The following is a 14,318-nucleotide window of genomic DNA, read 5'->3' as shown; positions in this document are numbered from 1 at the left end:
AAGAGAGAAACAGGTTAATCTTGTTAGCAGACAAGAGAAGACACAAGAGATTGCAGATGCTGGAATCCGGAGTCACAACAAGATGTTTGGAGGAACTCAGCAGGTCAAGCAGCAGCTATGGTGGGGAAAAAGGCAGTCAATATTTTGGGTGACCCTTCATGTAGACGGGGAAGGACACTTAGCAGTAGCAGATGAAGGATCTTGATCCAAAATGCCAACAGTCCAGTTCCTTCCGCACATGCTGCCTGATCCACTGAGTTCCTGCAGTGGTTTGTGTCATTAGCAGAGAGGCTCAGTGATGTGTAATGGGTGGAACAAAGGGCACTTCTCTGACAGAGTGAAACTGGACAGCCAACCATGGAAATTCAGAGCCCATTAGATTAGGTTAAGCACTGATAATGTTGGGTACCACAGTAGCATAGCTGTTAGCACGGCACTATTACAGCTAGGGGTGTTTTGGAGTTAAAATTCTGGAGCATCTGTACACTCTCCCCGTGAACCACATGGGTTTCTTCCAGGTGCTCCAGTTTCCTTCCACAGTCCAACAATCTACTAGTTAGTAGGTTAATTGGTCATTGTAAATTACAGGTAGTCCCCGAGTTACGAACATTAGACTTACGGACAACTGATACTTACGAACCGAGGAAGGAGAACGCCGTCCGCCATTTTAAGTCAGATCATGACGCCATCCGCCATTTTAAGTAGTTGCCGTTGACACTGTGTTGAGTGTTTAACTTTGTATTTGGCTTAAATTTTTCTTAGTAAGATTCACCCTGACCGTGCACCCCCAACCCACCCCCCCCCCGTCCCGGTCGGCTGGTGGCGCAGTGAGATCAGCACCCGGCTGGAGGACAGAGGTTCACGAGTTTGATTTAGTGACAGACAGCTCCCGTGCCGGGTGGATGTCAAGCTCGCAACTCGACCTCGTAAAAAAAACACTGCCACCTCCAGTTTAAATTCCCACGCAGAATATTGTGGAGGATCAAATACCCAAACACAGCACGGCCCCCACTTGTCGCATTTAACCTGTCTCAGTCCGGTGGAGTTTAGGACCCGGGGAATTTAGTGCAGTGGTTCTTAGGACCCAGCGGACCTCAGGAGCCGGCAGAGATCGGGACCCGCCGTCCGCAGTGTTTCTGTTCCATTGATGGGAAGCGATCGCGATTGAAAATAAAGTGGAAATAATAAAGCGTTTGGAAAGAGGTGAAACACCATCGGTCATTGGAAAAGCATTAGGCTACAGTCAATCAACGATCAGAACAATTTTAAAGGATAACGGATAAAGTGAGAATAATGGAGCATGTGAAAGGCCCTGCCCCGATGAAAGCTACAATTATTACTAAGCAACACAGTGGTTTAATTATTGGAATACAGGCGTTTCTTAAGTGTTTTTTATGCATAGAAAGGTAAAATATATACTATATACTAAGACAAATGTTTGACGCTAAATAATACCGGATATACTTGTTCCGACTTACATACAAATCTGACTTAAAGACGGACTCAGGGACGGAACGTACGTAACCCAGGGACTGCCTGTATCCTGAGATTAGGATTATGTTCAACAGGTGGGTTGCTAGCCAGTGAGGCTTGTTGGGCTGGAAGTGCCTGTTCTGCACTATATCTCCAAATAAGTAAATACATGTGATCATCAAATCTCAGTGCCATTACATAATAATATTTTATATCTCTACTATTTTTGGCATTGATGCCCCTCTTGGTATGTTGGTATAGCAGAAGAGTACAAAAGGCAAGGCCAAATGGGTGCACTGAGTGATTTGGTCTGACTTTATCTTGACGGATATTGCCAAACCTCCAGTTAACTAGCAGTCTTGGTTAATCATTATGCTGTATATTGGCAAGGAGTCTGTAACTGAACCAGGATATGATTACAGCATCAAAGAAAGCCATCTGGCTCACATATGCTCTACGTGAGCAATCCCATTGATTCCACTAAGTTGCCCTCTCTCCACGGGCCTTCAGATGCGTTCGACCTTCTTTTGAATCTGCCTCAATTACCCCTAGCAATGCATTGCAGACCTTTATCAACTACAGTCGGCCCTCCTTATCCACAAGGGTTTGGTTCCGGGACCCCGCGCGGATACCAAAATTCGCGGATGCTCAAGTCCTTTATTCAGTGCGGTGGATCTTAGGACCCAGCGGCAGAGATCTGAATCCGCAGTGTTTCTGTTCACAAAAATAATCACAATCACGATTGAAAATAAAGTGGAAATAATAAAGTGATCAGAAAGAGGTGAAACACCATCGGTCATTGGAAAAGCGTTAGGCTACGTCGGTCAACGATCAGAACAATTTTAAAGGATAAAGTGAGAAAGGCTGTGCCCCGATGAAAGCTACAATTATTACTAAGCAATACAGTGGTTTAATTATTGGGTTTTGGGTTTTTGATCCTCCACATCAACCCAGCATGGTGGAGAGCACGCTCGGGAGTGATCTGTCCCGAATCCCAAGAACTTCTATTCCTGAGCCCGGCACTGAAACATACGTTCTTAAGTGTTTTATATGCATAGAAAGGTAAAATATATACTATATACTAAGACAAACGTTTGACAAACTGATGCTAAATATTACCGGATGTACCTGTTCCAACTTACTTAGTAAGAGAACTTACGATTTTTTCTGACCCCAATCCAGAAAAAACCACGCACATCATCCCGTATGCTTTAAATTATCTCTAGATTACTTATAATACCTAATACAATGTAAATACTATGTAAGATAGTTGTTATACTGCATTGTTTAGGGAATAATGACAAGAAAAAAAAGTTTGTACATGCTCAAACAACAAGTGCTGGAAGAGCACTTCCGGGTTTTTGCGATTCGCGGTTGTTTGAATTCGCGCATGTGGAATTCACGGGTAAGGAGGGCCGACTGTACTGTGTATTCTCATATGGAAACATCCTAAGATGGATGGTAATAACATTTCTGGAAGATATTTCAACACAAAAAAATGCAACGATAAAAATGGTTTTTAGTTGCTGTTTGTAGCAGTACTTCTTCAAAATATAAGAAATAAATTTTCCAGATAAGATGCTATTGAATGATACTCTATTTGAGAAGCCAACAGCTATCATTTTGCAAGCCTGCAGATTCTTTTTAACAAAAGAATTTCTTATTAAGGGATTTTTGAAACGCAACCAGCATTGGGCACTTCTGATATGAAAATGTAAAGGAGCACAAAATGAATTTCCTGAGTCTCACAGTTTTTTAAAAATTTTCAGTGGGTTGAAAGAGCTAAATGTCAAATGCCATTTCTGATTTCACAGGAGAGGACCCAGAGACTCGAAGATTACGAACTGTCAAGAACATTGCCGACCTTCGTCAGAACTTAGAAGAGACCATGTCCAGTCTACGAGGGACGCAGATCACACACAGGTACGGGATCTCTCAGCGAAAGGGTTTGATCAAAGCCACGTGCCCTGTCTTGGTTTCCCACAGTGTTGAAGCAAAGTGTGGAGCAGGCAGCGAGTTCAGAGAGCTCCAACTGTGAATCTGATTACATCAGCATTGCTTTGCCTGAGTGTTGCTACATGCAGATTCGGAAACAGCTCTTCAGTCTCTAGCAAGGAAAGTAATTGAAAGGCTGCGACTGCTGAAGTAGCTCAGGAGCTTAGACGTGGTGAGACTAAATTGTTAATAGACATTTTAAATAAAACATAAGCATCTGACATGAATGATTGTGGAACTTAGTAGCTGTTCAAGGAAAAGGCAAATTATATCTTATCACAGTAAGCACGGCAATTTGAAAGAGCTACTATTAGAGACATTTAAAATGAAGTGGAACAGGAAGAAAGAATTAGCATCTAGATAGTACTTTCTGCAACCCCAGGATGTCCCCCAGTATTTGACAGCTAATGAGCGCTTTCAAAATGTAGTCACCATTTTTACATTTGTAAAAATGCCAGACATTCTGCACAAAACATGTTTCTGAGCAGCTAGCGAAAGGAAGGGCAATGTTCTATCCTCGTCTTGTTGGTAAAGGCACTGTTATTGATTGATATTTGAGGAAAATTCTCAGTTCTGCCGAGCACTATTTTATGGGTGAACAGGACTTCGACATAATGTTTTATCCAAAGGACAATCCTCTGAACGGGAGCTTGAAACCACAGTTTCCTGACTACAAGGGAAGATTGTCAACACAGAGATCAGTTCCAGAGGCAGAGTGAAGTGGAAATAAGTTCCAAGGCACTTGGATAGAGCTTTGACCAGATAGGTTATCGGCTGTAGTTCTTACGTGTAAAATCTGTCCATGTTTGAGTCGTTTTGTTGAATATAAGCTGGATTTGAACAATTGTCGAAGTCTGGTTAAAAGAATTGTTTGAAACAATGAGGAGAAATTGAAACAAAAAATGCCAGAAGTACAACCTAACAAATTAACTGTGCTCCTTGGAATAATTCCTCAAAATATCCGTGGTATTTCTTTGTCTGACCAACACGTTATTAAAAAGAGAAGAAAGAAAATGCTAGAAGCACACAGGCACTTTGTGGAGAATGATCGAGTTAACATTTCGGGTTTGAGACCCTTTGTCGGAACCCAGTTGCTCCCTGACCTGCTGAGTGTTTTCGGTTTTTGTTTTGGATTTCCAACATCTACGGTGTTTTTGACTTTCAAAAATCAGATTTTTTTTTTGTTTTCTCTTTTTCTGTTTTATTTTCTCTCCAGGAGTTCAGAAATGATCACTCAATAAATAAAAATAAATGTTTCATATTAGAAATGTGTTTTGACATGTGCTCATTGACCTGAAATATGAACTATGTCTGCCCTGGACTCTCTCCATAGATGTAGACAGTCCTACTGCACGTTTGCAGTATCTTCTGTCCAATTTAATTTTTTTGGATAGCTCCAATGGAATGTCTCTCTCTTCATGATAATTGATGTTTATTGTTTGAATGATCACTTTCGAACTTGACCACATTACGCAACCCAAAAAAAACCTCAGATACTTTTATCATATCCGATCCGTCTCCTGGTTGGTGATGTGACCCCTGAATACCCTGTCAGATTCAACCTAGGTTGTTATGACTTCGTGCTGAGCATCATTCCCCGCATTATGCACTTGCTTTTCCTGTGATGTCCCTGCTGTGATCATGCAGGATTCTTTGTGCCCGTGGACCTCTTAAAGAGTCTGTTTGTTGGACTGTGAATCAGTGCTAGCAAGGCAGCAATTGGTGCCCTACTGTTGAAAGAAACATGTCTGTCTTGCACTTTCTGAAGAACGTAAATTGTTTGTTCTTCTGCCATTTTGGCAACAGTTTGTTTTGCTCTGCTTAAGTTTTATTGAATGTGTTTTGTTGCTTTCGCCTTTTCTTTTTAGCACGTTGGAAACGACATTTGATAGCAGCGTTACCACGGAGATCAGTGGCCGCAGTATACTCAGCATGACGGGGAGGCAAACTCCGTTGTCGTGGCGACTGGGCCAGTCCAGTCCTCGCCTCCAGGCGGGAGATGCACCATCAATGGGAAATGGATATCCTCCACGGGCCAATGCCAGCCGGTATATACACCCCGAGTCAGGCCGCTATATGTACACCACTCCTCTGAGGAGGCAGCTGGCCTCACGCAGCAGCAGTGTATGTCACTCCGATATTCCCGACAAGAGTGGTGATGAGATCGATCTCGAGGGTGTCAACATGGATGTAGCTGGATATATGAGCGATGGAGATGTCCTGGGCAAGAACTTGCGGACTGACGATATTGCTAGCGGGTAAGAAGATTTGAAATTTTCTGTTTTTATAGTCAAGATTTCTATTCCCAAAGTCCTGCTTTGGTCAGCATGGGCCTGATGATCTGAATGGCCTCCTGCTATGGTGTTGAACGCTCATTGATGATCAAGATGATTGGAGTTGCAGAACAGACATCTTTATACAGTGGCATCTGGATGTTTTTAAAGTTCATCTTTACTGCCAGATATTTAATTTCAAGGTTAATTTGCCTGTTTTGCTCTGCAGGTTTTTGCTGTGGAGTTTTGAAGGAATGGCCATGATTATCATCTCAGACAGACAGACAGACAGACATACTTTATTGATCCCGAGGGAAATTGGGTTTTGTTACAGCCACGCCAACCAAGAATAGTGAAGAAATATAGCAATATAAAACTATAAATAATAAAATAATAATAAGTTAATCATGCCAGGTGGAAATAAGTCCAGGACCAGCCTATTGGCTCAGGATGTCTGACACTCCGAGGGAGGAGTTGTAAAGTTTGATGACCACAGGTAGGAATGACTTCCTATGACGCTCAGTGTTGCATCTCGGTGGAATGAGTCTCTGGCTGAATGTACTCCTGTGACTAACCAGTACATTATGGAGTGGATGGGAGACATTGTCCAAGATGGCATGCAACTTGGACAGCATCCTCTTTTCAGACACCACCATCAGAGAGTCCAGTTCCACCCCCACAACATAACTGGCCTTACGAATGAGTTTGTTGATTCTGTTGGTGTCTGCTACCCTTAGCCTGTTGCCCCAGCACACAACAGCAAACATGATAGCACTGGCCACCCCAGACTCATATTGTCAAACATCCTCAGCATCGTCCGGCAGATGTTAAAGGACTTCAGTCTCCTCAGGAAATAGAGACGGCTCTGACCCTTCTTGTAGACAGCCTCAGTGTTCTTTGACCAGTCCAGTTTATTGTCAATTCGTATCCCCAGGTATTTGTAATCCTCCACCATGTCCACACTGACCCCTTGGATGGAAACAGGGGTCACCGGTGCCTTAGCCCTCCTCAGGTCCACCACCAGCTCCTTAGTCTTTTTCACATTAAGCTGCAGTTGATTTTGCTCACACCATGTGACAAACTTTCCCACCGTAGCCCTGTACTCAGCCTCATCTCCCTTGCTGATGCATCCAACTATGGCAGAACTATCAGAAAACTTCTGAAGGTGGCAAGACTCTGTGCAGTAGTTGAAGTCCGAGGTGTGGATGGTGAAGAGAAAGGGAGACAGGACAGTCCCCTGTATTAGGATGTTATTTGCCCCTCATATAACAGCTGTATTTGATGGCTTCGTGTTGGAGGCTGAAAATTGTCCATGGGATATTTGCTTTGAAATTCATCCAGTATGGACCAGACTACATATGTTATATAGTCAGGTCTATACATTATTCCCTGATTCCAAACTTTGGGAAACTGGATAGTGGGAGAGGAAGAATTAAGCCTTCTGTCTGTTGAGTCTGAGTAAGTATAATTGTAGTCAATGATCTTTAATCTGATTTTCTTTCCTGAAATGAGTAGCTGTTAAGGAAGCTGTAAAATAATGCTATTTGTAAATTCAACTAGGTACTTAGAGGGTGAATTTACAAGGAGTTAAAGCAATTGTGTTTCTTTGTTGCCAAGGTTACTTAATACTCTGATTCTCTGAGGCATCATTGTAGAGTACGTACTCCAAGTCCTTTTTGATTTAAGATAATGTCATGCATAAGGCAGGAGCTGTGCAGAACAGTGAGGAATGGGGCACCTCTCAAACAAAAAATAATCTCAAGGGTGTAGGTGCATGTGTGGCTCTCCTAAGGTTAGAAAATTTGAACTTCTGTGTTTACCCCTGCTCCCAAGTTATATTTACTCACAGATACTCAACTCTAATTATAACTACATGTCAAACAAGACCTTAAAACCATGAACAGTGTTGTTAAGCCTGACATGGTGGCAAAAGAAAATGGAATTGGTGGCAAGATTATAGGGACTGTAATAGGAACTTGGGACACTGGTGTCAGTCTTTGCAGCAATTAACTGAAGGAAACTATAAGACCAGGGGGAAGTCAGACAAGACGGCGGAGGTGTTGGTGCTGGGAGCCATCAGTCATCAGTCAGTAGCTTGCTCTTGACCTCAGGTCTTTGGATCAAGTTGTCAAGAAGACTCATTAAATCACACAGTCTGTGCAGTTTGGAAAGCTGTATCATTCTGATGTCATCTATTGTTGCCTGTACAGTACGCAAACCTTGTCTGTGTCTGACACTGAACACTGAGTGCTTCTGCCAACCAATGAGAACCACTGCAGCTGGATCACAGCCTTGCATCGTAATGAGCTAGGAACCCCCTCTGTAGAGATAATACCTTTACTTTTAAATATATCTCTTTGTGTACAAAACGTTCATGGTTTCAGCGACGACTGGGCAGTAGTTTATCAGGATGTAGGGTGCATTGTGCAGGTTGTCAGTGGGGGGGGGGGGGGGGGGGCGGTGTCAGGTTGTGGTAGGTGACAGGACCGGAAGGTGGCCGCCGTCACTTATCAGTGTCCGTGTTGGCGTGTGGGCCAAGGTGCGTCTGTGCGTCTATGTACACGTTTGTCCAAGTCTATGTTGATCTTGGTCATTTTGGTCCTCGAGTCGGTATGGTAGCTGGATTGTGATAAACACACCACGTTAAAACATGTCATCACACTCTCTTCAGACTGGAATGGAAGCAAATCACCTTTGATCCTAAAGGAATACCTGTGAAGAAGAAGAAGAAGAAGAAGAAAGCTTGAGTTGTGCAGATCAGTACATTTTTAATGTGTTTAATGGAGACAATAACAATTAGATTATAGTTATTCGAGGAGGAATATGAAGGATTTCTTTTGGTCTATATTCTTGCTGTTACTATCCAGAGTGCATTTTGTAAGCAACTTGATCCTTATATTTTAGCCTAGCCCATTTAAACTGGTTTCTACTGTGAGCCCAGTTGATTGACAGAAGTACTCTGATTTGTATAACAACTTTCATTGTGTCATATAATCCCAAAGCAATTGGCAAGCAGCAAAGTACTTCTGAAATGTAACCATTGACATAGTGGAAGGCAATAGGACGAATGATATGCACACAGCAAGGGACCTTTTACACCCTTCTGAGAAAGCTTCTTAAAGGTGACCTGCCATCAGGACAGCACGACATTTAATGCATAAATCTCAGGTCTGTGGCTTGACTTCGTTGTTGTAAAAGGCAAGAGTACTATTCATCAGCATAAGAATAAGGTTTAACATTACCACCATATGTCATGAAATTTGTTAACTTAGCAGCAGCAGCACAATGCAATGCATGATAAATATAGAAAAGAAGAATTACAGCAAGTAGTTAAATACAAATCAAAAAATTGTGCCAAAACAGAAATCATTTAAAAAAAAAACAAAAGAAAATCTGCAGATGCTGGAAATCTAAGCAACACACACAAAATGCTAGAGGAACTGAGCAGGCCAGGCACCATCTGTGGAATAAAGTATCGTCAATGTTTCGTGCTGAGACCCTTTGGTAGGACTGAAGAAAAACAGAATTTAAAAAAAAATTAAAAAGTAAGGTGGTGTTCATGGGTTCAATGTCCAGTTAGAAATCAGATGGCAGAGGGGGAAGAAGCTGTTCCTAAATCGCTGAGTATGTGCCTCAGTGATTCATGAAAAGAAAGGTAACACTTAACAGAAAAGTAGAATTGAACTGAACTGAATATGTAAATGCTGGGCAGGTGATCCCCAAGGAAGACCTTTTTATAGGTATGTTCATTTTTTTTGGTTTTATTCCAACAAAGAATTGGTGCATTATTGCTAAATATTGATGATTTTCCTCCTGATCTGTTTTTCGTTCTCTTCCTGACTATCAGACTATCTCTGAATAGAACTATTTTCCCCTTTTATGTTTGGCCAAAGTTGTAAGTTGGTGTCCCAGGTCCTTGAATCCGAATGACACAAGTTACTTCATAGACCAACTTATGTTTGATGCTAATTCTGAGTCTTAAATTTGTATCTGAATCCTGTGTGCACATTGTTTACCTCAAAGTGTACTTACTGAATGAATGTAGTACTTGCAGACCAAGAATAATATTCTCTCTTTTAGTTTCCCAAAAACAGGTAGGTCATTCATTTTTGGCAGGGATTTTATTGTCCTCATATCAGTAAAACAGACATTAGAGTATTGGCTGCCAATTGCACTCTTCTCCAATGAAGTATCGGAAAAGGTGTACAAGCTTAGTGCTAAGTACAATACTGAGCAGATAGGAAGAAATCATTGACAGAGAATTATAAAATTTACAGCTTTGCTGTCTCAAGACAATGGATAGACTTTCCTGAAAGCCTTGCATTGCTTCCTGTATTGCCTTGCAGATTTCCTGTCCTCCTTTTACTCTGTTATGTTGCTATGTTGGCGACAGAATCACGGTGACACTTGTGGGCTGCTTCCAGCTCATCCTCAATGCAAGCGATGCATTTCATTTTATAGAGCCATCGAACGTCACGGCACAGAAACTGGGCTTTCCAGCTCATGCTGAGCTACTATTCTGCCTTGTCCCATCAACCTGCACCCGGGCCATAGCCCTCCCATCCGTGTATTTAACCAAACTTCCCTAAAATATTGAAATCAAGCCTTCTGGTAGCTCATTCTACATTCTCACTACCCTCTGAGTGAAGAAGTTCCCCCTCATGTACCCTTCAAACATTTCACCTTTCACCCTCCCAATCTCAGTGGGAAGAAGCCTGCTTGCAGTTACCCTATCCATACCCCTCAGTGTAATTTTAAAAACCTCTATCAAATCTGCGCTTATTCTCCTGTGCTGGTACGTTTTGATTTTTCCATTTTTCCTGTGAACACATGACAAATAAAGCTAATCTCTGCGTCCTTTCTATCAACAAGTTTCTTTCAGAGTATTAAGTCAGTTGTCAATCTGCTTCGGCTGGCAGCACCTATTTTTCTCTCAGACTAAAGCTATAAGATCCAGCTGCATCCAGTTGCCGAGCAAATGATTAATTTGATATTTTAGTAAGATGCTTGTTTAGTGGCAGCCTTCCAGTCACTATGTTGATGTAAATCTTTATTGTTCAGTTGGGTGTGTTAGAGCATATTGTGGATTCAGGGTGTGTAGCAAAACATTAACTTCAGCCACCAGTCTTCAGATCTGAATATGGACTCCAGATCAAATTGAAAATGTAGCTCTGGACAATGCGTTCCTAAGAGCTGCGAACCACATTTAGTTGGAAGACTAGACAGTGCTGATTTAACATTCACCTGATGTGTGGGTGTGAAGAAGGAGGTGTGAAAGTTATATGTAATTCAAAGGAATCATTGTAGGTACATTATAAATATAGCATTGTCCTTTGATCTTTAGCATATAAGATATCATGTAATATTGGGTTGAGCAGGCCTCTTCCTCAGAAACAATGTCAATATGATGCCTGCTGCAATTCATTTGGTGGAATAAAAGTCTACTACGTATCTACCAGCTATGTCTCTCAGGTGACTTTGTTCATGCGACAACTGGTGTAAAAGATCCCTTCATTCTTAGGAAGAATAGGGTTAGTGCTCTAACAGGCATCAACTTCATTAAAATAGGCTGATTAATTCTCATCTCCCTGTCAAGATAGCATTGAGGTCATGGCTCAGACGGTTGTTTCTTAGTTTAGTAGGAATGGTTTTGGGGACGGTGGGGGGAGTTAGGGTTTAGCGACGGGGATGAGGGGGAGTTAGAGGTCAGGGGCAGAACCTAGTGGTCGAAGTACAATTTAGAGCACTCTGCATGTGAAGGTCGGTGATCTTCACGGATGGATATCAGGTCAGCAGGCGCTAAGAATGAAGACCAGTGATACCATGGTCGAAGATCAAGATCAGCAGATCCCATGAATAAGGGCTGTTGACCTCCCTACCTCAAGTCTGCAAGTACCCCCAGGTCGATGAGTCCCAGGGTCGAAGATCCATGCAGGCAGGAGGCACGAGGCTCAGTGAACCCCCAGGTCAGTGAGTCACAGGATCGGATGTCCATCCGAGTCTGGAGTTCGAGGCTCGGAGTTCATCTGTGATTCCTGGAATACCAGAGTTTGAAGACCTAAATCAGCAAGTCTGGAGGTCAAAGCCCAATGGCTGAAGCCCCTGGGTTGTCATGTCCAGAAGCTGGAGGCCCGATGACAGTGCGTCTGTGAGTCTGGGCCAGGTACTGAAGGTTGGAGGGCTGGAGGTGACCTGTCTTTGGCTTGGAGACCTGTCTGTATGTGAGTGAGTGGGTAGGGGGAGGAAAGGGGCCTCTTTTGCTACTGTTGTTTTGTTGTTCTGGTTGCTTGTGTTCTGCTGAACATTGTGTTCCGCTGTGTCGGCGCCTGAATGTGTGTCAACACTTGCGGGCTGCCCCCAGCTCATCTTTGGGTTATGTTGGCTGTTGACACATTTGATGCATTTCACTATGCTACACGAGATTGCAAAGCAAGCACGACACTGCCTTTACTTCCTCGGTAGTCTGCGGAGATTTGGCATGTCATCAAAAACCTTGGCAAACTTCTAGAGATGTGTGGTGGAAAGTGTGTTGACTGGCGGCATTATGTCCAGTATAGGAATACCAATGTCTACAAAGGTAGTGGATTCAGCCCAGTATATCACGGGTAAAGCCCTCCCAACCTTTGAGCGCACCTACATGAAACTTTGCTGCAGAAAAGCAGCATCCATCATCAAAGATCCTCACCACTCAGGCCATGCTGTTTTCTCACTGCTGCCATCAGGTAGAAGGTACAGGTGCCCCAGGACTCACACCACCAGGTTCAAGAACAGTTACTACCCCTCAATCATCAGGCTCTTGAACTAAAGGGGATAACAGGGGGATAACTACACTAATTTACGGACTTGTACCTTGTTATTTCATGCTTATAATTTATTACTATTTATTTATTATCTGCATTTGCACAGTTTGTTTACAGTTTACAGACCCTGTTTGCAGTTACTGTTCTATAGAGTTGCTAAGTATGCCCACAGGAAAAGAATCTCAGGGTTGTATATGGTGACATGTATGTACTCTGATAATAAATTTTACTTTGAACTTTGAGATAAATAATCTGAATCATTTCAGTCGACATAAAGGTAGATTACCCGATCATTTGTATTATTTACAATTTGCTGTTCTATTGATTTATTCATTGTACAAGCGAATTGTGTGTATTGCAGAGGGAAGATCTATGAATCTAGCAGGAAGGGGAGTGTAATTTTAATCCAGACTGTGATGGGATCACCTGAACACGGAGCTGAACTGATTGTGTCTAGACTCTATTGGGATGGTGGGGGTGGGAGCTTTATGTTTTAAGTTGAAATATGTTTCCTTGGTTTTCTTTGTTTCGAGGCTGTCTGTGGGGAAGCTGGATCTCAGGGTTGTATACCGCATACATACTTTGTTAATAAATGTACTTTGAATCTTGACTGTGCGAGAGCTAAACCAACTTGAGCAATGCATTGGGTCAGCTGTTGGTGGAGAATAGGCTGCCACCTACTGATAGATTGTGCAAAGTGCAACTGCATTTATCACGTTTCAGTCAGTTGCACCTTTATTAATCTGTTGGATCGCGAGCAAGAATTTTAGCACCACAAGGTGGTATGAACTGCTGATTCAGTGAAAATTATCCTGCCCACACAATTCAACAATGGGCTAAACATTTAGCAGTGTCAGCAAGATGAAACAGCAGTTTCTTACTATGAATAATGAGTGGAGAATGAATCTTTATGTTTTTTGGTGGAATAAGAAAAAGCCTTTGGAAGAAATAACTTTTTTTTCCACTTATGACACTATCAGTGGGAATAGTCAACAGACGAAAGGAGCTTGTGATTAGATTATGCAAAATTAATATTTTGAAGAAAATGCTTGCCTTCATAGGTCAAGACATTGAGTACAAGGAGTTAGGACATCATGCCACAACTTTACAAGATGATGAGACGATGATGAGATTTGCAGGCAATTCTTGTCACCTAGCTATAGGAAGAATATCTTTATGTTATCAAGGGTGTTGTTGAGGGTGCCAGCAACAGGATAATTCCACCGCTGTCTGTAAGGAGCTTGTATGTTCTCCCCGTGACCATGTGGGTTTCCTCCAGTGCTTCGGTTCCCCCCCCCACATTCCAAAGACGTATGGGTTAGTAGGTTAATTGGTCACATAGGCATAATTAAAGCGACGTGGACTCGTTGGGCCAGAAGGGCCTGTCATTGTGCTGTATCTCTGAATAAAATAAAGTTCAAGATTCACAAAGGTGTTACAAAACTGGAGGGTTTGTGTCATAAGGAGAGACTGGATCAGTTGGTGTTTTTTCCCTGCAGAAGGCTGAGAAAAAGATATGATAAGAGGAATGGCCACAGTCTTTTTCCCTAGAGAAGTGAGAAAGGAAGGATTTAAATGGGGTGGGGAGTAGAGAGGTGATAGATATATGGAATGTGTTGCCCAAGGAAGTGGAACAAACGGGTACAATGACAGTGTTTAAAAGACATTGGGGGAAGGTACACAGTCAGGATAGCTTTACACCGGTAGGGACCAACACAGACAAATGCGACTACTCAAGTTGATAACACACCCAAAATGTTGGAGGAACTCAGCAGGT

The 14,318-nt window shown here is 42.5% G+C and overlaps 1 protein-coding gene and 1 long non-coding RNA gene across 9 annotated transcripts in view; one reads left to right on the top strand and one right to left on the bottom strand.

The window, feature by feature from the left end:
* nav2a (neuron navigator 2a) overlaps positions 1-14,318 on the top strand; it is a 982,776-nt gene that overhangs the window by 721,584 nt on the left and 246,874 nt on the right. For all 6 annotated transcript variants that reach the window (XM_073049760.1, XM_073049759.1, XM_073049758.1 and 3 more), the window contains 2 exons: positions 3,288-3,396; positions 5,337-5,726. In XM_073049760.1, coding sequence (XP_072905861.1) covers positions 3,288-3,396; positions 5,337-5,726 — 499 coding nt within the window. The remainder of the gene's footprint in view (positions 1-3,287; positions 3,397-5,336; positions 5,727-14,318) is intronic.
* LOC140729690 (uncharacterized) overlaps positions 1-14,318 on the bottom strand; it is a 259,922-nt gene that overhangs the window by 132,477 nt on the left and 113,127 nt on the right. The gene's annotated exons all lie outside the window — the stretch shown is intronic.

The sequence above is a fragment of the Hemitrygon akajei genome, chromosome 6 (genome assembly GCF_048418815.1).
Source record: "Hemitrygon akajei chromosome 6, sHemAka1.3, whole genome shotgun sequence".
NCBI lineage: Eukaryota > Metazoa > Chordata > Chondrichthyes > Myliobatiformes > Dasyatidae > Hemitrygon > Hemitrygon akajei.
This window is presented reverse-complemented; position numbering and strand designations above follow the sequence as displayed.